Genomic DNA, 24,386 nt, shown 5'->3' with positions numbered 1-24,386 from the left:
ATCAGCAAGGTTACCGCTGCAAATTAGGAGCATTACCGGTTATCTACACTGCCTCAAGATGGATACGCGCCAGCCACCGACCGGACCTCCCTCGCACTCTGATTTATCTCGCAAGAGAGAGGGAGAGACGTACATGCGCTACGCGCAACGCGTCTCTCCCTCAACGCAAGTGAAATTTGCGCAAAATCGAAATCGCGCGCGCGCGCGCGCGCGCACGGCCAAGATTTTGGTACTGACGCGGAATTTTTAGGATGGAGACAGAATCACGTCAAGCGAGCGAGATAATATGAGCACGTATTGTTTCGAAAGAAGAAAAAAAAAAAAAAAAACAAAAAGAGTGAGAGAAACGTATCGAAATTCGAAACAACGGGAAATTCCGTAATTAAGAAAATTGTACTATTTTGCAATATATTTGGAGAGATATAACCAAGAAACATGGAAAACAGATTTTAATAAGAACGAAGGGGCCCAAGCATACAGAGGAGACTTACATTATTATAGAATTCCGTCTACAGCGATAAAATGTCGGCAATTTTTTCTCTTTCGTGTTATGAAAGGTGCAACGCGAGGAGTACGTTAAAATTTGCTAGTCATCAATCTTGGCGCGAGCACAATATGTTGTTGCGATACATTTCGCGTTTGTCCGGCGTGATATTACCCCGTCGCGTCGTCGCTACAAATCGATCGTAAACGTAATTCCCATAATCCGTCATCGTCGAAAACCCGCTCCTTCGGGCTCATAATGCTCGCGTTAATCCCGAATATCAATCGGCCGGTCGTGGAAAACACGTTACGAACGCGAACTCGTAAGTATGCGCGGGACAGACGGTATCAAGGAGATTGCGCCCGTACAAATGGGGAAACATTAGCGACTATCTGCTTGCCTCTTCGCGACGACAGTATTACCGCTCCGCGCGCGCTTTCAGGTATCCACCGTTTTGATTAATCTACACGCATATTTCCTCCTCGAGCGCGACATTACGACACCATCGCGTCGCGAGCGAGTATCGTTCGTGTTTCGCCACTACCGCCGCACTCACTTTACGCTCCTTGGCACTCTGAATTGGTACTCGGGCTATTTTTATCCGCGTATGCCGTTTCGTGATAAACGAATTATGAAACACTCTCTAAATTGCCTGCGGCGGAATCTCACGGAAAACGAGTGAAAATTCACTCGAAGCGATTGTAAAAATACCGTCGCTCGCGGCGGCGGGAAATGTTTTACTCAAGCTCAAAGTGGATTCTTCATCCGTACGGATGAATCGTTTCAATCGATTTAGAGCGAATATGTCCCTTGGACGGTGGAGCACATCAAATCCACTCATTCCACTTGGTACGAAAATATTCACTCGACGATTCAGAGGAGGAGAATGCACTCAATAGTGAATGAAGAGAGTGATGAGAGACTCTCGAATTCAAGAGTCGCGGTTGTCGTTCTACTCACCGAGTAAAATTTCACTCGAAGGAAGCTACTAGCGACAGTATTTTGCAATTTATATCGGCAAGTATGAGAAATGCGCGCGCCAAGGTATAAAGGTGAGCTTATTAGGTAAATAACGTTCATTGACAATTTCATTTATTTCGCTATTACGAGAGACGCGCGATCGGTCAAAGGTAGAGACGTATCCCCGATAATGAATGTAAAAAGTAACTCCCGCATTGCATTCGAGTTGCCGCTCGAGCAGCAACTCGAAGCAGATTCTAATCTACTCACCGCTGCATGCGATGCAAGAGAAAGACCTTCCTCTCTTCCCGGCCCTCGTTCCTTCTCCCTGTCGGGGGATAAAAATCATACGCGATAAAGTGTCGCACGCGTTTATGCAGAGCGCGCGCCGCGCCGCGCCGCGCCGCGCCAACTCGAGAATTCACGACGAAGCCCATCGCGCAGCCCTCGTTTCTCTGCGGGTCACGTATTTATTACATCCCCTAAAAGATTATGTTCGGACGTGTGCGCACGATGGCTCATAACGCATGTTCGAAGGACTGGCACCGAGCACTCATACCGCCGAGAGTGATATACCTCAAGGCGAACGCCTCGTTCCTGAGTCGCGTGTACGCGCTGCGCCGTGCAGTCGCGGCCGCGCAATGAACGAAATTACGCATAATTTGACATTTGATGCTACGGCTCGCGAGGAGGCGAGCTCGCAGACGTCTAGCCGCACGTACCTCCGTGTTGCTACTTTATCAAGCCGCGAAACATTGTAAATCACCTCGTGACTCGCGTCGCGCGTGCAATTGCTCCGCCGCTTCCTCGGCGCCTGAAACGGCGCGAAGTTTTCGCGCGAATCTCTCTCGCCTCGCGACGTCTTCATTTTCAGCGTCGAGCCCGCGCGCTACCGCGAATGTACAGATAAGATATAGTCAATTGGCGATCTCCGCACTCGAGAATCGCGGGAATCGCGATATTTTGTTTATCTGCGCGCGCGCGCGCGAGATTTAATTTTCTCAGTCGCGTCACTCGCGGAGATAAGGCAGCTCTATCGGAGCTCTGTCGCTTGCGCGTTCGCCTTCCTTCCCCTTTGTCTTCTCATAGAGGCGAGACGACGAGACACCTCGGTCTGCAGCACAGCGCAGGTAGCCAACTAATTATCATCGGGAATTGCGCGAGACGCCTCGCTTATCGCCGCCTTCGCAGTCCCCTCGCGCGCGCGCGCGCACGCGCGCTGGTACATCCGACCGCTACTTTTTTATCTCAAAGCGTCAACCTAATTATCGTGATTACCGTGCGCATGTGTTACGTAACGAGAGACGCTTCGCCGACGCTTTATTTGAGGACACGTAACGTCACGAACTTCTTCGCTTCGAAGCGAGCGCGGGCGGGTGCGCGCACCATCTCTGACGTTGTGTCAGTCAGAACACAACGCGATTTCACGTGCATTAAACCATTATTCCGGCCGCAGCGTATCGTTACAATGTTCATCGGATGCGGATTACGTGATTACGCACACCGCGCTCGCACGGCTGGCGGCTCGCATCCGGTGCACCCGAAAGAGAACACCACCACCATTCTGTCCTATCCTATCCTATCTTATCCTCTCGCTCGTTCTGACGCGCGCTTCCGATACGCACGAGCGTCTGCGTTTCCTTCCTAAAAACTGTCGGCATCACTCGACGACGCGCTTCACGGCGATTTAAATCCCGAATTCCCACCGAGACAGCCGGATGTGGGTTATTAACCCGTGAGCGTGCGTGCGATCATTCTCAAACGGAAATACAACGCGAGAGATAACTGCGTGCATTGTTTTCTAATCAGAAAAGACACAGAGCCTGGGCCGGATCGGGAAATATCGTTCAAGTACATCGTATGTGTCTTTTTTCTTTCAGCTACAGTTGCCGGAAGCAAGCCGCGTAAAATTGAGAAAATCGCAAGGAGCGATTTAAGATTAATCCGGCATCCGTGATTACGGCGCGCTACGATTGTTTGCGTTCAAAGATGATTGTGAATTTGCTTTTTTCGGAATTTTACTTTTTTTTACATGAATCGATCATTTCGATGTGACTGCAATTACATGTCGAAACATACGGTTTTGCGGAAAGAATAAGCACTCGGCAGAGACAGATTACATCTATCACAATACGCGGTAATTCAGTTCAGGAGCGAAAAAGAAAAGATGTATCTACGACACTTCGCAAATAGATATATCGAACATTCCATTGATAAAGCAATTGAGATATATATATATATATATATACATGTATCTGTACGTTTGTATAGGTTGTACACGACGTAAATAGTGTATGAACGAGCAGTAATTGTTTGTCGAACGAAGGCTCGAGGAACTGGATTTTTTCAACGATATCCAATTGCTGCGGAATTTACGAATTGATAAATTACTGCAAATCAATTTCCCACTTGTTCCTCGGTGCAAAAAAAAGCATATCGTAAAAATCACTGTTACACTGTCACTTTTAATCAAATATCCTGATATCTTGAGATTACAAAGTCGGTAGATTAATTTAAAACACTTGACGAAAATTACGCGGTACTTTTCAAAGTGGCCTTGTTCCAAAAAAAAAAAAAAAAAAAAAAACAAAGAGAGAGAGAGAGAGAAAACTTCACACCATACTTCATTTCCTGCGCGCGATAACTCTCCGGATTTTAACTAATGAAATGGCCGAGCGTGGCATGACGGGCCTGTGAAAATAGATGAATTTCTGTTCTCGCGCGGTGTGTGAGCTTAGTGTCGTGACTGTGTTCGTGATTAACGCGTCAACGAAAAGAGCCGCAATGTCGGTGACAGCAACCTTGACGCCGAGAGAAGACGCGAAGATATTAATCTGCGCGACACGCTGTGTCTTATCATTGAAACGCCACAAGAGAGAACACGACCTCGGGTTTCACGGCACGTTAGAAAAATTCCCGTGGCATGGCTGCTCGGCCGGTGGAAGTCGTGGAACGTGGTGAACGCGACGCGCGCGCGATTATCGCGCACGGCCGAAACAACCTGTTAACTCTGTGCTAGTTGCATGGATAATGACGTCGCTCCAAGTGTATGCATTGTCGCGAAAATGAAAGTTATGACACGAACATGAAGTGAAGTGTCATAACTTTTAGAGCCGTTTTTCAGAGCCTCGACAAACGAGAATCGGTATGCACGTGTCGCCGCGCGTTCAGACATCGGTTCGACGAGGCGCGCGATCGCGCTTTTCGGATAAGGAAAAAGTACAAACGTCTGGTCTGGAAACATTTCGTACAAGCGAGTTCAAGATAAACGATATCGCTTTGCAGGATAATTTGCCGATCGAATCGCGCGTTTTCAAATATTCACCATCACCATCACCGCGGAAAACTCTTATCTAGACGTTTATTGTTCATCGAGTCACTTCAATAACGAATCGCGCGCAACAGAGTTTGGCCAGAACCTTGGCGCAATTAACAAGTCAATAAGGCGGGATCGCGCTCGAGAAGGCAAATATTTTCAACGTCGAGCGCAGTCGTTAGTTCTTTTTTTTCATATTTTTCGTGGTCTGGCGTTTCTGTCTCTTTTTTGTCTTACGTCAGTCGAGTGTTAAATGTGACCTAGAAATAATGCTTGTCGATGTGAATCCGGCAGTCGGAAAGAAGGAAAGACAGAGAGAGAGAGAGAGAGAGACTCTCAGTGTTTGATTATCTTGGAGATTAACGCGTGCGTGCCCGCCCGATAATTTCTAATTCACTTCACTCACCTTACACCTCCGCGCGATAATGTTAAACACCGGCATCGTGCAGCGACGACCGTGCGCGCTCGTGACACGTGCTCTTGCTAAGCTGTCGCTTCCGATCGACTTCTCTCCCCGAGTGCTATCGATACTCTTTCCCTCCGAGGATCCTGTCCGACGCGGGATGTTATCCCAACGTCGACGTTCGCTGGCCGATCTCCGCTTCGATCAATGGCGGGGCGAGCGCGCCGCGGCAATGCCGATCGCACCAAAGTTGCCCATCGCTTTTTATCGAATCAAATACCAAATTAAATTCCAATCAATGTCCGAACAATCTCCAACTCTGTTGAGAGCCAATCGATCACCCGCACTCCGCGCACAATTATCCGACGCGAGGAAACACGCACGAATCCTAAACTTGGCAAGATCCTTCGAAAACATCCAAAAATCATCGGATGGTCCCTTCCACGCGGAGTCCTAGGACGCAAAATAGCAAAATAGCGATTTCCACACAGACACTGTTCCAATCACTGTCAACAATTAAATAATCCAATCCGTTCACAAACTGCTCCGAAAGGTCCTATCCTTCGATTAATGCATTTTTCACCTGCGATCGCGACGAATTTTTCACCCCGATTCGCGCGGACGTCGTTTCCAGCAACAATCGATCAGTCAGTCACTAATTTCTTCCTCAAGGCAACGCGACTGGTCATCCGAAATCTTAAAAATGTCGAAAGTTTCAAAACGTGCGCTGCTTGACAGACAGAAGGAGAGAAATATATAGAGAGAGAAAGAGAGACTCGTCGATTATACGCTTTCTCGTCGTTGTAGCCGCGACGGCGACTGTCGGCAACTAAATTGTACCAGCGATACCAATCACTGTTGGCGGTCCGGTGACAAAAGCTCTCTCTCTCTCTCTCTCTCTCTCTCTCTCTCTCTCTCTTGAGCGAGAGAACAAGAAATTCCTTCGGAAGCTCCGAGATATCCACAGGTCGTGGTGGCGCTCCGTCAGGCCGTTTTCCAGCAACGTGCGACGAACTCGAGGCGCGTCGTCATGACGATCCGCGGTGACTGTCAGTCACTCTAAGGTGCTCTTTAAGAGGCTCGCCCAATCAGCGTCGACAATTAGATAACAAAACCGTATCGGCTATGCCTGGTTGGATGTCGATCCGTCCACACGAGAAGGTCACGCTCGCGTTTCCTCTTGATTCCACCACGCGCGTTTCTCTCCACGGATGTCGTCATCCGTGTCGGACGCGTCACGCCGCGCGTCTCCTCTTCCTTCGTGTTCTCGGCGTCGCGACGTGCTCGAGAGACAATCACAATTGGGTCGATCGATGACACTTCCGTCGTCAGGATGGGCGATGCGACCGCGCTGACGACGCGGACGAAGAGGAGCGCATTTTCCTCGATCGATCCCTCGCTCGTGCGTGCTCGGTATATCGATCCCGACCTCGCGATTCCCCCCCCCCCTCCTCGTTTCACCTGAGAACGTTACGTTTCAAGGTCGCGACTACCAGATAACGCGCCTCCCAACGACGACTGTCGTTTCGTCGAGAGAGCACCAGTCCTAACACCGTTTTATCCTGTTCACCGTGGAGCGTGAGATATTGAAGGAGGAAAGATTTCAGCGGAAAATCCTGCGAGTTATTGCGGCCGCTCGACAACTGCGATGTCGACAGTTTAGGACCTTGGACTATTCTTTAGCTTTAGGAAAAATACGAGGACCACTTTTCAATCGCAGATATTTCGGAGAAAGAGACAGAGAGAGAGAGAGAGAGAGAGAGAGAGAACGAGTTGATGAAATGTCCAAATTATAGATGAAGGAAGCTAAAGTTCGCTCAAACTCGATGAAAATTGAGGAAAATTCGGCTACCTTGAGAAGGATCCTTGAGAATGATCTTGATGATTCCTTGCGATTTTTCCTCGCGGGCTGCTCAAACTACAAATATCTCGAGGAATTATCGGTGGATCTCAAGGTTACCTCTGATCAGCTTTCGGTGCAATTGGAATCACAAATATTCCGGAGAGCAGATTCGTTTGATCGATAGCCTCAAGGATCTCAAGGAGGAAAGCCCGCAACGCGCGACGCCGAATATATACATATATTCGGAATTCGCGCGCGGCACTCGCGGCGCCGGTTATACTCCGATGAGTTCGCAAGGACAATCCGTGAACGCGCGCGGCGAGGTCGCGCGAGGAAAAGTGTCGAGGAAATCCTTGCGTTCTAGGAAACGGCAAGAACTTTGGATCTACCGGTTGAATCCGTTCGTGCGGTTGTCCAACAAACGCTCCAAGGCTGTCACGCTTTGCTTCAACAGCGCGTATTCGTTGAGTCGAGTTTCCACCATCCGCGCAGCGCTTTGTGCAATTCCGATCGCATTCGAGCGAATAAATCCACCGCGAAATTCTTTCGCGAGGACGTCGACGACTCGCCGGCCCGTGCCCTTTCACTCGCGGTATATTCTTCCGAAAGCCGTACTATTCTTCACCGTCGAGTGAAATCCCTCGTCGTACATCGCCGAGTCCTTGCGGTGTCGATTTGCTCTCTCTCTCTCTCTCTCTCTCTCTCTCTCTCTCTCTCTCTCTCTCTCTCTCTCTCTCTCTCTCTCTCTCTCTCTCTCTCGATAATGACGAGTTTATTTAACGTCGGCCCATTAATTAACTCCACGCTGAAAAGATCGCCGGTTTATTGCCTCGTTTCCGCGCACAATCGTAAAACGTCCGAAACGACGAGACCGAAAGAACGTCCTTGATTCGGTTTTACGGCAATCGAGAGCCTCAAGCGGCAAGGAGATGCCGCCGCACTCGTAATCGCGCGTTCGAAAAGCGCGCGCTTCTCGCGCGCGTAAACGACACGACCGCGGTCGAAACGCGGAATCGAATTAAAATCTCCGTGATCGAGGGGAGATCCACCTCGGGGCGATTCACTTGGAGACGATATACTAGGAATCCGAGAGCTACGAAAATCTCCGATTGTTGTAACCAACGCGACACGTGTACGAGCGGCGCGCGCGCGTCCGACAAAGTACGCGCCCTGCGCGACTCGCAGGAACTATCGATCGATCGATATGTGCGCGCGCCCGGCACTCGGCCGCGAAAACGCGTGGACGAGGGCGCGCGTCACTCTTTCTCTCTTCCCCCCCTCTCTCTCTCTCTCTCTCTCTCTCTCTCTCTCTCGGCTATCTCGCGTTGGCAGCTCTTACTGTTCCGTGAGTCACTGTATGAATGGCGAGCTAAGTGGCCGCTGGTCAATAATCGCGCAAAACACACCTCGAGAACGAGCGGAACAATAGGCCGGCGACGGTGCGCCCACCAGGAGCCAACAAACAACACCTCGCGACGCGGCGGCGCGACGGCGGACTCGTTCTGAAAGAACGCGCAGCGCTTCGCCGACGCTCGTTCGCGCGTAAAGCCGAACGCGGCGCGGGTGGTTCTCTCGGCCACGCTCGCCAACGCTCGGCCGTGCTCGGCTGCGCGCCACGCGCCCGAACGCTCACTCGACCGTCGACGGCCGTCGCAACAGGTTGTTGTTGTTGCTTCCTCCTAACCGCGGTTCGAATCCCTCGTTTCGGAAAGAACTTGCGGCTAATGGATCTTTTCTTGTACTCTGTAGTGGGGTGTTTCATTTCTCTCTTGCTCCCTCGCCAACATACGCCTTTCATACATACGTATGAAAAACTCTACGCCAGATACGCCAGACACACACGGGCAAGGAGAAATGGAAACTGTGACGAAAGATGTCGGATTAAAATATGTGCATGATATCACAACATTTTTTGCGCCGCCGAAAGTACGAACATTCTGTATTTTGGTGCAACTCTTTCCGAGACGATTGGATTCGTTCGGAGTCACTTACTTCATCGGGGAACGCATCTCTTTATACAAATAGGAGAAAAGTGGAATTTCGTCCGGGCATGAGACTCGTCCGAGCAATCCGCGACAAAAATGTTTCACAAGATTCACGTTACGTCAAAACATCGGCTTGCGCGTTTTTAGATGCTGTCTTACGTTCCACGACGATTGCAAGGATCGCTTCGAATGATACGTTTAGAATACGTTTACGACATTCGTATAAACTTTTTACTTGTTATTGAAAACAAGACGATAGCGCGAGAACGAGCGCACGTGTGCGTGATATAAGAGCGATGACAAGAGCCGAGTGAATTTTTACTCAATATATAATAATTATCCGCTTATACCGTGAATTGTTTGCAGTGTCCTTTCGCCGTGACACTCCACTCAAAGCGTACTGGACTGAGCTAGCCATAATTTGAGAGATAACGCGATAATGGCACGTTAACAGCTATTGATAATATTTTTACAAGCCTTCTTACGCAACGCACGATCGTGATGCTCACTTCGTACGTGTGTGTAATTACGCTCAAGGCATTGTGTAAAATCATCGTGTCGTTAATTTCCCGCTGAAGGTTACGAAGGTAAATTTCATACGCTATTATCCTACGATATGCTGCTGCCGCCGCGCGCGCGTTCACCAATTTAATCTTGTCGAAATTCAAGATCGAGATGTTACTCGTTATTTTCATAAAATTTTCTCGTGAACAAACTTCGTTATTTGAAATAAATTTCTATTCGTTCGTCGCGCATGTCGCATCACCATAACTCGCCGAGATAACTTATAAAATGAAGCACGCTAATAAGATAATAAAGTGGGGTAATATACCGACGCGCGGGATTAAAGTCGAGTGCCTATGATACGTGTAATCTGGAAATCGCAATTTGATAAGAGGAGCAGGAGCAAAATGCAAATACTGATTATCGACGTCGAGTGGAAGATTACACGACAGATAATAACTGTTCTCGCCGTATATCGTATATTAAGCGCCCCTCCTCTCTAAAGAAGCAAGAAAGTTTAACGGCCACTGTTGTCTCGACACATCTCGAAATCTCGAAAACGGAGAAAAATTCAGGCTCTTTTCACTCATGTCGAGACGCTGTTTCGTTACAGAAACAGAACTCATATTTGGTAAGCGCGGTTTATCTGCGTCGTTCAATTAGACTACTGTTTCTCAAAATTCAAGTAGATATCGTCGTCGAATCGTTTGAAAATTTCGTTCGTATTCATTCGTTTTACCGATAGCGTATCTAAGATATATTCTCTCTCTCTCTTTCTCTCCCCCTACACATATGTGAAATTTATTTAGTCGCCAAACTGGCATACGTGTTCGCAAAATAAATATCTCTGTACACGTTATATTAGACGGCCTACAATTTACAATTGCATAAGACGATAACAGAATCGAAGCAATCGCAAACACCTCTCTCAGAGTCTCGTCTCTTCTCGCTCGCTCGATGACGAGCGAGAGATCAAGCGAGAGCGATCATCGCGATATCCAACGATTCGACGCATATAGATTTAGGTGTATGTTCTTTCACCGGGCATTACGTATTCCGAGCTCGCGTTACAAATACGAGACGCTGTTTGGTTACAGAAACAGAACTCATATTTGGTAAGCGCGGTTTATCTGCGTCGCTGAACTAGACTACTGGAGCGACGCAGCCGGCTGAAATACCGCGGAAGGTGGAACAGAGATAGAGAGAGAGAGAGAGAGAGAGAGAGAGAGAGAAGAGAGGGGGGGAGGAGAGAGATGGTGAATATTTAGGTGGAATGTCAGCGGCGAGGAGCGAGAAGGGAAACATCCATTACGTAACGCGGCTTAAACGTCCGCGGTCGCTAATTTACGATTCTTCGTTCCGCGGCGCGGCTTCGTCGCGTAGCGACGATCGGCGTTATGGTAACGAGAGTATTCCGATCGCGATGAAGGATTTATGCCGATCGATCGATGGCCACGGCTCCCTAACGTATTACATATGCATTTTATCAGTAAATTGTTAATGTCAAAGAGACTCGCGCATTGGTCTGCGACGAGCGGCCGAAATCGACCGTGGTTTAATCGTTATTGCGAAAAGCCCTGAGACTGACGTCTGGCTCTTCTTCGGAATCGGAATCAACTCCCCGTGACTCATGAGTCAATTTGACTTTAAAATGTCATGTTAATCTTCTCGGGACTTTCTAAATTTCTTCAAGCAAAATTCCGCTAAAAAAAAAGTAGTCGAGTAGAGACAGCCGAGAGCCGCATTCGAAGAGTTTGTCCGCATGAATGAAATCGTCACTCTGAATCGTCGAGTGATCATTTTCACTCAAAGTTAAAGAATAAATATCTCATGTAAACTATCACTTTCGAGTAAAATTTCGCTCTAACCGTCCTGTTTATATTACCGTGAACATATTCATACATTAAGCGAAACCGTTCAATCGCATGAGAGCGTACCGATGCGATTGCAACAGGTGTAAATACCAGGGTCACATTAAGATCCTAAGCCATTGAAATCGCGATGTATCAACAGCTTAAGGTGCGCATACATCGCGAACATCAAGCCAATGAGAATTAAACCGACGAAGTGCACCGACACGCCGAGGCGTAGCATCCCCAGGATATAAACAGAGAGAGAGAGAGAGAGAGAGAGAGAGGAAGCTCTCACTCGGAACAATTCTAGCTTAAAGTAGATAACGGGCAGAGCAGAAAGGCCACGTTCCGATGATCGAGCGAGTGTGAGCAAGCGCGGGTAATCGCGCGTAACGTGGAAGAACGAAGCGCCATAGGTAATATCTATCGTCGTAAGAAATTCACCGAGACGCCTGCAAAACTATTTGTTTACAAACGCATCAATCTCGACGGTAATTATAGCGGACAAGCGCGCGTCACTCGGTACATCGAGCGTCTAACGAAGATTAATTGCGCATCGACGGCCGTGGCCGTATATCGGCTCGGACGCAGGCACGTAAGCACGCAGGGAAGCTCGAAATCGTAAATGGACCGACACGCAGCCCAAGTTTCCAAGGGAGTTTCCGAGCTCATCCGCGAAACGTCAATCATCGCAGCTGCGGAGCTATATAGGTACACTTCGCGAGACGTCGTCGTTAAAATGGTACGCGCGCGAAAACACGTGACCGCGCGCGAGATGGATGCTAAAAATGTGTCGTCTGTTTTACGGCTTCGTTTTTACGACTCTTCAACGGACGGTGATTTCCTCATGTTTCGCGGATGCGAGCCGAATATCAAAGCAGAAGAAAGCGCCGTTTGCTACCGTATATCACAGGTGGCGCAATCGACGGGCCGAAAGTAAAAGCAGCCGCGCACTTGGCGCTCGGAATTTTATATCTTGTACGCGGCATAAATTGCGGTGTACATCTCTTCTCGCGAAAAGAAGATTGCGGTTGGATACGATGTGTGTTTATGATCATAATCTCTGGCAGACTTATGCACAGTACATTGTAACGATACGCTTTCAGTTCACGGAGACATGTACGGACAAAGATATCCGATAAGCTCCAAGTTGTGACTATTAATACAATTACTGACATGTATAACGCCGTATCAGTAATCACTCGCTTGAAACTTGTTTCAGATGGCATGTATGTTGAGATCCAAGTTTCAAATTAAGTTAAATGTCAGCTCTATTTGATTGAATCACGCAATCACGTAAAAATATAAAGCCATGTACAACGTGTACGAGTGGGAGAGAAGCTCAGACTAGCAAGTCTAAATTCAGATTCAAGTATCTGACGTAAGGCAAGTTTGAGTAACGAGATTATTAATATAGACTTTAGTACCCCTCGGAGATATTAATTTAAATTGCGGTGAAAGATAATCCCCCTCTCTCTCTCTCTCTCTCTCTCTCTCTCTCTCTCTCTCTCTCTCTCTCTCTCTTTCCCCCTCACGCGGAAAATCGCTCGCGAAGAAGGATTCCTACACCAGATTCCCCGCGAGAGTCATCATTAAAATCAAATTTGATTTGATACCGTGGCATTCCGTACGCTCCATTGAAAATAATCGCGTCTCCTCCCAGCCGATTCTACTCGTAGTATTTCGTTCTTGTGGAGCCTCTAGAGATATTGGATACCTCGCGGTATTGGTAGCGCCGCGAACATCCATAATCGAGGATATATGCCGACGAATGCATCGCGCAAATTGCGCCGCGGGCGGGTATCCGGCTAAAAGCACTTTGTCCCCCGTCGGCGAATGCCGCGGATATCTACTTTGTCCCGCGAAACGCGTCTGATCCATTATTCAAAATGGAGAGCCGCCGGCGCGGCGCGGGCCAGCTGGCGTACGGGACCGCGCGGCCGTTTGAAGAGGCTCAAATATTAGCCCGCTGCTATTTTTCTCGAGACTTTTGCCGTTGAATGGAACCATCTGTGCTTTGCGCGTCTATGCATGTGCGCGCGTATGTATATGTATGTATATTGGAATCCCTGGAAGGAACGACTCGAGAGGCAGACAGACACCGTAGGATGGGAACGTGGGAGACTGTCGTAGATTTTATTACGAGCAAAAGCCCTCTTAATTAAGACGTCACAATCCACGTTCTACGCGATAGCGACGCTGATGCTCCGACTAAAAATTTATCTACGAAACTTTGAAATCCATCCGGTTGAAAAGGAAAGAATGACGCATGACGGCGAGACAAAACTAGCTGAATAAAACGTATCGTGTATGGTAAAACTTAGTCGGCATAATCGAAATTATAGCTGGTTGTCTGAAATTATAACTTAATGCGCCAGGCACCAATTTATATACCAAATTGAGCAAAATCATATCATTGATGCAATGTCAAACGGTGTATAAAAGCAGCGAGTTACTCGTAACAAGTTTTTACACGATCGCCATATAGATGAACCAAAGAGAAAAATATTTTTCACTTAAAACACCGCGCGCACTTTCCGCCACAAACACTCGCACGGATACGCAAATACAACTCGCTACAACTCGTTTGCGCGTTCCACGTGTCCGCGCTGCAAACAGCTTTTTTTTCTCCTCGTATATCCTCGTATCCCGCAAACAGCCCGAACTTGTTTAATTTCCGAGAAGTTCACGCGCGAAATAGTTCAATCAACGCGAGCAGAGAAGAATCATTCGAGCGGGCGAGAGAACTCACGGACGAATTGAGAAAACGCTCGATTATCACATCGAAAATGTTTCCGCTCGAAGCGGACGGGACACCCGGTATAAGCGGCTTCTTCCACACCAGGGCACGACGGATCAAAGGATCAATTTAAAGGCGGTCGCTCGGTATCGTGTCGGTACGTACGTCGTCGCCAAAAACAATTTCGCCTTATTAAGAGCCCCAGTGCCGTAAGGCTGACGAGTTAACGAGCCGCCGGCTCTCGTTTCTCGTACGCGGTGTGTACCGGGTGACACGCGTGTAACGATCGCTTATCGTTATCTCGCTGTCAAAAGTCACGAGTCGAAAGATCTCGCGACAACCGTACGGCATTCGTAGCAACGTTTGACGTCCCATGCCGAGACGTCGAGAAACGTGAAAGTCGCGCGCGAATTATTCGCGGCGAAATTTCCGTGTCGACGGCGGATTAAGAAGAACGTACGACGCGCATTTCGCGTTAAAGCTCACCGACCACCGAATCTCGCGCGGAATATCACCGTACCGTACCACGTACGTACGTCCGGTGTGGGCAGAGGAGAGAGAAAGAGAGAGAGGGAGAGAGAGGGAGAGAGAGGGAGAGAGAGGGAGAGAGAGGGAGAGAGAGGGAGAGAGAGAGAGAGAGAGAGAGAGAGAGAGAGAGAGAGAGAGAGAGAGAGAGAGAGAGAGAGAGAGAGAGAGAGAGAGACTCGAAATCAGAGAACTGGAGAATTTAGCGGTGAATTTTTCCCTGTACAGGGCGGAGCGCGCGCGTCTCTTGAAACTTTGAGAGAGGGGCGACTTTATTTCCTCAAATATTAACATTAATATCCCACCCGAGTAGGCCGCTCCCAGGGATATTTCGACATCGGCGAAAACGCGCTATGTCGCGTACGAGACGTAGAAAATGCGCTCCGGTTACTTGCCGAATATTCAATTATCACGATGAAGCGAATGTCTCTTAATCGCCGCGCGGTGTCGCGCCGAAGGTACGAAAGTACGAGCGATAATCAACAAGTAACGCCAATAATGTCAGATATGTCAACGTTGTAACGTTGATGGACGTTAAGAGGCTCGCAAATACACGAATCCGCCAGGAATAGCGCTGGCTCTCTTGTAAAAATAATAGCTTACGTACACCGTAGCTTATGCCACGGTGAGAATTCGGTGTCGGCTGAATTCAACGGCAATGGGGTATACGAGGTCGAATAAGCAGCCTCTTCCAGGGACCCACTTTCCAAGTTTCCTCCTCGCGGTTGTTTACGGATCTCCTTCGCGACGCAAATCAGATCGATTTGCAGGCCCAGGCGGCGGCAATTAGCACCGCTAGTGCGTGCCGCGAATCCCATTTCGACATTTGCAGCGAATTTGCTCTCACGAATGTGCGCCTCTACCGTGATACATACCGTGCTAAATGCACGCGCGCGCGCACGCGCGATCTTTTGCGTGTGCAGATTCCTTTAGGAGAACGGTAAGAAAAGAAAACCGATGCGCCTCGGAACGGCCACGATGACGATGACGATGACGACGACGGCGACGGGACGAAGAATCGCGAGCGGGCTGCTGCCGCGAGGTCTCTGTCTCGCGCGTGGCTCGCGTCGCGAAATTATTCGCACCGCGCGACGTTTCGCGAGATTACGCAAGCGCGCACGCTCGACGCTGATTAATTATTAAACAAGCGCGAGAGCAAAGTTACGCGGCCCGGCGCGAGATAACCGATAGATTACATAAGAGCAGTTAGCGTTAATCGAAAACGTCGTACTTAAATTGGAGCGAATGAGAACGGGCGAGTTAGAAAAATAGCTTTCCACGCGTCGCGTCGCGTCGCGTCGCGCGCGTCGATAACGACCAGACAAATGCACCGGCACGATTTCGTTTCGATCCAGCCGCCCTCGCCGAATCGACGAGATTTCTCTCGTCGGAACGCAACCTCGAAGAATCGCGATTCTCGTTATTTAAATCGAATGTCCGTCACCACATTTATCTCATTTTCTCATTGATGAAATGTCGAAAAATCGGGGCGGACTATTTTATTATCTCTCTCTGTGCGTGCGTGCGAGCAGCGACTTTTTGTCTTTTTTTTCTGGCTTTCTGGCTATAGATTATCTGTTTAATAATCCCCATCTGAATTTCCATATTACAAAATATGGAGGAACACGAGTGAATGTAACACGAGTTAAATTGCCGAGAACTGCGCGAGGGAAAAGCGAGGGACATTTTCGTCGACGTGTCCGAAAGTTTTTCTCAGGGATCTCGGCTTGCACACGCCACTGCGTTACCACTGCGTTATACAATCTACGTTCGCTACATACACTGTACACTCACCTCAGAGTTGCTGGTGGCGACGCTCGACAGACCCGGAGACATGGCGCCGGTGGCGGGATCCGGGCTCGCCGAGACCACGGGGTTGCCGTGCGGCAGTAGCGCGGGGGCGTGCGGGTACGAGGCGAGATGAGGATGCTGCGGCTTCGGGTGATGCAGTTGCGGGCCGGGCGGTGCGCTTTGCACCACCATTGGGACGGGCGGCGGCCCGGCGTCGACCGGCGTCCTGCCACCCTCGCTGCCGGCGCTGCCGACGACCGCATTGCCGTCGCTACCCCCGCGGAACGACTCGTGCAGGTACTGGCGCACCTGGTTCTTCTGCTTCTGCACCACGTGGTAGCGCGTCGGATTCTCCAACAACGTCCGCACCTAAAAGACGCGTGTAATCATTAATATTGCGATACGCAGGTAAAAGCAGATCGGACAATCTACTCTGTCTGTATGATTATTCTATAACGTTTGTAATGTCGCGCTTGTTGGGCATTTTTATCGCTTATCGATCGCTTATACAATTAAAAAGTAAGGCCAGATGAATGTGAATGAAATTGTGAAAAATATTGGATGTCAAGTTGAGCCTTAACTATCCCTGAAGATCGTCAGTCTGCTGCAGTGACGGCAAAGTTCGCACGCAAAATCGAATCGCAAATTCGAAGATGTCGTCACGTTTGCGCCCAACTACTCTTTCACTAACACGCGACAAGCATGTTGCGTGAAGCTAATTGCAAGGTAAACCATCGACGACTCTCGCGCTGCGTTCCCTCCTGCACTAGCGAACATTATTCCAAGAGGTTTAGCGGTATAGACAAGGTGTACCGAATAGATCTATTAACGACGCTACGGAACACAGGTTCGCCTTGCCGCGATACGGCAAACTGCTGGGACCTCGAAACTATAAGGTATTGTTATCTTAGCAGCCGCTTCTCTCTCTCTCCTCATCCTCCTCCCCCGTCTCTCTCAATCCGGCCCGAGCACGCTGCAACCCCCGAAATATCTATATATCTATATATGCAGAGCCTTAAGCGACGGAAACGCAAACGATGGTAACCGGATGCTTGACCCTTCGTTGCTCGGAGAACAATGCTCTATCTGAGAAGACCGTCCCGCGTTTGGCTTTGGATACTTTGGTGCTATACCGTGAAGTCTAACATAAAGTCTTCCTCCCCCGCTCGCTCCCCCTCTCACTCTCTCTCTCTCTCTCTCTCTCTCTCTCTCTCTCTCTCTCTCTCTCTCTCTCTGACACGCTTTCTGAATCTGACACGAAACCTTGCTTCAACGCTACGCGATGGAAAATTAAAGAAGAAAGTCGAGACGGTTGACGAGCGCCCAAGGTGCCTTTACCTTTCTTGTACTCGCATAATATAACAGTGTTACGCGATGACTGCACGCGCGAAAAAGCAAGTAACCGTGCGCTCTCGGAGCGTAACGTATTAATTATGCCGTATGATAAACGACGATGCAATAGCAGCGGTGGAAAAAAGGCCCGGATAGAAAAAGCCAAATGTCAGAGTTACGCAAACTATAGCAGAGTCAAATCCGAGGGCTACGAGGGCATCGACTGAAAAGTTCTCGGCCTAACAGTGAAAGAAAATCTTTTTTGCCGTGAAATATGTTTTATTTTTCAATATAATCTCCTGAAACTTCAATACATTTATTCCAACCAGTTTTTCCAATAATTCAATAGCATCATTAAAGTGTGACTCCGGAAGGTTCTTTTCGCTCTGGTGTATCCAAGTTTCATCAACAGTTATGAAACGACGCTTGAAATCCATTTTATTTTGCTTAAAACGATCCAAACATGCTTGAGAAATACGCATTCGAATGCGTTTTTGGTCAACTGTTAGCAAATGCGGCACTCATCTTGCACAAAGCTTTTTCAACTGGTGCTACTACTCGAATGACTTGACAAATCGAATAAAATTTTACACGGGTTTACATCAGGGATGCCACTTTCCAATACAATTATAATTTGACAGTTTCTAATGCCACGTACGTGTCAGATTGATAACTTTTCAGATTGCCTACGTATATAGTTTCTTTTGTCCACAAATAATGGGAGAAGCTAAAATTTGGCTGCGAAAGTTGGGACGAATCGATAAATTAATGATTAATTGATAATTAGAGCAGGGTGCTCTCGCTCGGAAATTGAGTTTATCCAGTTTCGCAAATTCAATGCAACTTTGGAAGACAACGTCTTGCGCATTCAGGATTGAACGATCCAATTAATATATTCACGGGCTCGTGTAGTGCAGCCTCGAACAATTTAGCACCGAGCATGCGAATCAAAGCGATAGACGATAATAGCGGGGCACATACTTGCAATACTTGCGGCGGCACATCCACGCCAATGGTAGGCAATGGCGTAGGTGGCACTGGCCTGGGTGGTGCGGCAGCTGGCCTGTGCTGCTGCAAGCTCTGCCGGAATTCCGCCTCTCGCCTCTCCTGCTCATGCAGCTGCTCCCGCATCAGCTGCAGCTTCAATTGCGTGCGCGACGTCGGTGTCGCTGTTTTGAACGTCGGCGGGCTGAAAAAGCGATATTTCGTTCCGCGTAAGACTTTATCCCACCGTGACGCCTTCTCGCCGCGCGGCACGGCGCGCGTACACTTTCGCGCGATTTATATTCGCGCTTTATCTCGCACACGGGCGCAAGTTAACGGGACGAGCCGAATCAGCCGTATCACTGTAAAAGTAACAACCTGAACAACCTGAAATTTTAATCGGCAAGAACTCAAGTCACGTGTCATCTCGCGTTTGATAACAGAAATTATTCATACGGTGGCCGCGCGACGTGGCTTATCACGTCTCTCTATCAAATCCAAATGATTGAACTTGGATTGAAAGTGAATGGATAATTACATTTGCAACAAGCAATGGATGTAAGCATAATGAAAGTATTCCCCTAATATGTGAAGGAATGTGTGTTATAACAAATCTTTCTTAGTGATTGACCGTCCAATCAAGTCCAATTCCAGATTCGGTCGATTCGACCGATAATATTTCTCATCTAGAACGTAATTATTTCAGTAGCGTTTAAGTAACGCGTGTACGACTGCGAGAGCTCGTGTTCTCGTTGCTTCGGATCGAGGCAAGTGACGTTGCATCGAGTCTCTCTCTCTCTCTCTCTCTCTCTCTCTCTCTCGACAAGGCTTGATCAGTTACAGAACGATCGCGCGTTCCTTGTCGATAAATGCGCGAATACTCGGCGTAGCAGTTGAGCGAGTGTATCGAGTCCCAAGTCCGAGACGACGCCAATTAATCTCGCAGCGCAAACACTATTGAATCCAACTATCTTCGCGGCGACAACAAGGAATCCCGTAAAGCGAGTCGGTCGATATACGGCGTCCGAGTAGATATGACACTAATGGGGAGACGCGATAAGCGCATTAATAGGCACGTCGCTCATAATTCGCGTCAAGCCGCATTGTGATGAGGAACGTCAAACTAATTCGTCGAAAAAATTGAACGAAAATTCTAACGCCACGGCGAGAAGTCTGTCTCGGTATAATATTCATAATAGCCTACAATGTTACAAACATATTGTTATTCGTGTTTACTTCCCTTGCAATAGTTGAATACATGAAAGCATGTGAAATTAGTGTGTAATTCGCAAATCAAACTTACAAAGTGACTCTGCAACTTTGTTCATTTTTAAATGAATATTTTTCCAAAAAGATTCAAATTTGTAATGCATTACTCATCGCGGCAATCAAAAGCAAATATGTTTTAATAAGCATGTTACAAAGGTGAGCACGACCCAAATGATATCCGGTAAATAAAGTAGTTACCGATTAAAACGGAACGTGACTGTTAATATGCGAGCTCTCTCCATTAACATAATGAATCGTACAGTATTCACCTGCAACAACAACCTACAATTAAACGAATATTCCAAACAGGCAACGCGTGAAAAAATAAATTCCACGCATCGACACAAATATCATACGTGAGCGCGCGTGCGGAAAAGAAAAAGGATGAGAAAACGACATCTCGAAGTTGATTCGCTCAGGCATCTAGGCATGGGGCTCTCTTTATTAATGTCCAGGCCGCCCTACTAAAATGGTGTTAGGAAATTAATGGTGCCATGATTCGGACATAAAGTCGAGTGATGGTATTACCGAGTCTTGGCAGCGTTGCTGCTCCGGAGATATTCGCGCGAGAACGCGCGTGGAATCGCCCAAATTCGCGGATAGCCGGAACGGCCGTATAATTCAGCGCGCATAATTTATAGCAAATCGGTAGCCAGTGAAACAAGTAGGATTTTCTTTGAATTTTCTTTGAAGCCCCGCGCGCGAATACAGCGAACAATCGGAAGAAAAGTAACGTTGCGAAGTATCAACGGGTCTCACGAGCGCGCGGAAACGCTCGAGATCGCGATCGTCTTAATTTCTTAACCTGCGTGATTGATCTCGCGCGAATGAAATCGTTCGCCTTCGCGCTATTAACGTTAAGAGTAAGTGTATCATCGCGAGCGTCATGTGTGCAAGCGAGGCGTTCATTTCGCCGTCAGCTAAAGGACATTCTCAATTCGGGAACAAAGCCAAAATCTGGCCATAAGAAGACCGAAATAGAGAGGTTGCGCAATGTGGATCGAGCATTAGTTTCCGTCGTACGAGACGATCTCTCTCTCTCTCTCTCTCTCTCTCTCTCTCTCTCTCTCTCTCTCTCTCTCTCTCTCTCTCTCCACAATGCGTACCGCCATTTGTTAAATCGCGCATTTCTTCATCGCGTCTCGTGCACTGAAGAAAAAACGGCATTTGGAATTTGTGAATGTATTTGCATAGTGACATAATTATAGTCAGAAAAACCATTTTCGTAATGAGTGCTATAACATATTATGGATAAGAATACAATTTATCTCTAAAATTAAATAAGATATTTTTTTTCCTTCAGCGTGTGAGCAGAGAAATGCTAAAAATTTACTTTGATAAGAAACTTCAACTGAAATTTTACAAACGTCCCGATGGACTCATCTCGCGTTGCCTGCACAAGCGTTAAAGCGAAGAACCGATGACGACCGATAAGGAAACTTCAGAAATAACTGTTTACGGCAACTAAATGATCAAACTTTGAATTTGAGATTCAGTCTTACAAGCGATAAAAGAGCCGAAGCGACGTTCACGTCTACAAAGAAGAACGTTGAATATTCGCCAAAGTCTTAAACTCAAAAGCTGTCTTTGTGCGATTACGAAATTAAAAATTCTTTCGTTTTCAGCCGCGCGCGCGCGCGCCCGAGTGCGGCCGTGCTACGAGCTGCCGTAATAAAGCTGTTACAACTTTTATAATAGTACCGGCTGGTTCGTGAAAGGCGATTTAATCAGAACACCGGCTTTCCCGGAGACCATTAAAACGTCTTACAAATTTTTCTATCGCCTAAGACGGACTTTTGCCTCTTTCTCTTAACGCTCCTAGTCTTAAGAAGTATGAACCTGCTCATCAACATGTTTGTAAAGTTTCGCTAAAATTAACTAAAACTACAATTTGTGATATTTCATATTGTGCAGCTCTCAAATGTTACGTTATGTTACGAAATATCGCAGAAAAATCGCATGTACATTTCTTTTTTTTTCGTCACAGTGTTTAATTCCTATAGAAATATCGTAGAAAGGTCAAAACACGAGATTAAATACAACGACAAAATAATATAGTATTTCGACCTGGTTCGAATTATTAAATATCAAACGTTAGACGTTGACATGTTCGTCCGCGCGCGAACGGTGAATTTTCCCGTCGACAGTCGATTAAGTTTTCGATTATCGGTGTAAACGTCGGATATACCGACATACTTAATAAATTCGAGGAAACAACCGGTCGGCAGAGAGTGGCGATCGGAACTTAAAAATCGAGTATTACTTGTGTGTTGGCTGAGTTCGGCAGAAAACTCGCGACTGTGTGTCAGATTAAGAAAAGGAACGAAAATACTGATGGAAGATTGGAAAAGTTTCGGATGAAAAATTCTCCGCGGATAAGGCCAAAGTTGAAATGGAATTGGATAGTTTCGTTCCCTCCGGATAATCGTTGTATTGATATTTGGTGGGAAATGCGAAAGTTGAGTATACCCGCGCATCGAGCGCCGCGTAAACGCGCGCCTGTTTCATTCCGCGCGCGTATTCTCGCACTGCTTCGACATGCTGTTACATCGAATTTCAGTTGCTCGTTACGTCATTAATTAGGAAATTTAATACAACCTCTAGACGAAACTTGCTATTGAAAATCGATACAGTTAAATCGCTACAGTTAAGAACCAATTAAACGAGCTCATTTAGTAGAAATTTAATCATCCGCCATCACAAGAACCGCCACTACCAACTTTACAACTTTCAGGGATCGACAAAAATAAATGGCTCGTTGGAGTATCATTGTAGTGTACAATCGAAAAAATGTTTAAGTAAATATCATATGTTATCGTCGATCAATCCACCAACTAAAATTTCGGATAGGAACAAATATCTTTTTCTTCCTTGTCAAAAGGCTATCTTGTACCTGGACATTTCTCAGAGAATTACTTTTCATGAATTATTTCATTGAAACAAAGTGGGCACAGTTGGAGGAGAGAGAATCTTCGTCGTGTTCTTTCAAAGGATAATCAATTCAATTACCTTGAAACAAATAATAATACACTAAATACACAGCAATAACCGAAGCCCGTGATTAATTTCCAAATTAATCATCGGAGAGGTGGAATGGTGACTCTCACATAGCGCTATAATTAAATTTCATTACCTCAATACCCTCGCGTTATTATCTGGAGATAGAGTGCAATGGTATCGATCGATTCTAGATGCAGACGCGAAAAGATTTCGACGGCAAGCCGGAATTTGGTTTTCTTTCTTTTCTTTTTTGTAAACAGTCGGCAGATCGAAGGTGGCCACGGCGCGGCCATATATTTCTCCTCGCGATATTGGATATTGGACGGCCGAAAATAATTTTCGACGGTACACGTCGGATGCCATTAATTCTCCAAGGTCACGTACGAGTCCGCCCGCGCAATACCCCGCACGAGTTCCTGTCCATACGTACGTATCGCCACTTTTTGCCGGAGGCTTTTATACGTGTGCCGCGCTTAGCGGGGTGGGCGACCGTAATACTGAATTTAGTGCTTATATAAAGAGCGACGGAGGATCGCTTATGGCAGCTTCATGCAAATGTGCGCGAGCCCTCCGGTCCTCCTTCTTACTCACTGTCTCTCTATATGCGACGAGCAAGGATTCCCGCAAGAGGATCCTCACCGATGGATCCGGCGAACACGGTGCCCCGCGTGCCAAAGGAGCAATATCAGAGCTGAGAATTATCGTAAAGATAAACATTTTAAAGATATTATAAATTAATGAAACCGAATAAGATAACACAGCGCGATCGAGTAAATCTCGCGGAGACGAATATTAATATATATAAGAAACGACGGCTGTGACGATCAATTTATGAGACACTTGTGTTTTCTCAGCAAACGAAGAAACTTTTGCAATTTTGCTGCGCGCATGAATGATCTTTGGGACGATATTCATCAGTTTTCTTTTCCAGGCATAGAGCGCAGTCATTTCGTGCGCCACCTGAAAAGTCCGCCACTGAGTGTCCCGGAGCAAAGGATCGCCAGGCAGATATTACAGGGGACCTAGAAGGCAGAGGCCGGCCGGTATTAATGTCATTAGTCTCAAAGAAAATCGGTGGCTCGCCGTCGCCAAAGTTTTATCTTCATTCCCGCGAAATGAATTAAGTGAGAAAATATAGCCGCGCGCCGTCCGTCAGACAGCCGATGTAAATCGCGATAATATGGAAAGCAGCTTCTTTGCTCGGATTAATGTACACTCCCGCCTAATTGTAAGACGCCAGCCCGCGCCGGCCGAGCGAGGCCGTACGTGCGCGGAATTTCATCGTCGTGACGGAGATTATTGTCGCGGATGGGCTCTCGATCGTGAAATTCAAATAGCCATTTACTTCGGTATTCGATATTCCGGCACGAGAGGATTAACCCTTAAGGAGCACACGC

The 24,386-nt window shown here is 47.4% G+C and overlaps 1 protein-coding gene across 3 annotated transcripts in view; it reads right to left on the bottom strand.

Annotated features, from left to right (window-relative positions):
* Mitf (transcription factor Mitf) overlaps positions 1–24,386 on the bottom strand; it is a 70,745-nt gene that overhangs the window by 29,323 nt on the left and 17,036 nt on the right. For all 3 annotated transcript variants that reach the window (XM_025302664.1, XM_025302663.1, XM_025302662.1), the window contains exons 2-3: positions 18,718–18,925; positions 16,408–16,773 (exon numbers count right to left, since the gene is read on the bottom strand). In XM_025302664.1, the coding sequence (XP_025158449.1) occupies positions 16,408–16,773; positions 18,718–18,925 (574 nt within the window). The remainder of the gene's footprint in view (positions 1–16,407; positions 16,774–18,717; positions 18,926–24,386) is intronic.

The sequence above is a fragment of the Harpegnathos saltator genome, unplaced genomic scaffold (assembly GCF_003227715.2).
Source record: "Harpegnathos saltator strain DR-91 unplaced genomic scaffold, Hsal_v8.6 scaffold51, whole genome shotgun sequence".
Classification (NCBI taxonomy): Eukaryota; Metazoa; Arthropoda; class Insecta; order Hymenoptera; family Formicidae; genus Harpegnathos; species Harpegnathos saltator.
Note: the sequence above shows the minus strand (reverse complement) of the source record. Positions and strands in the feature narration are given on the sequence as shown.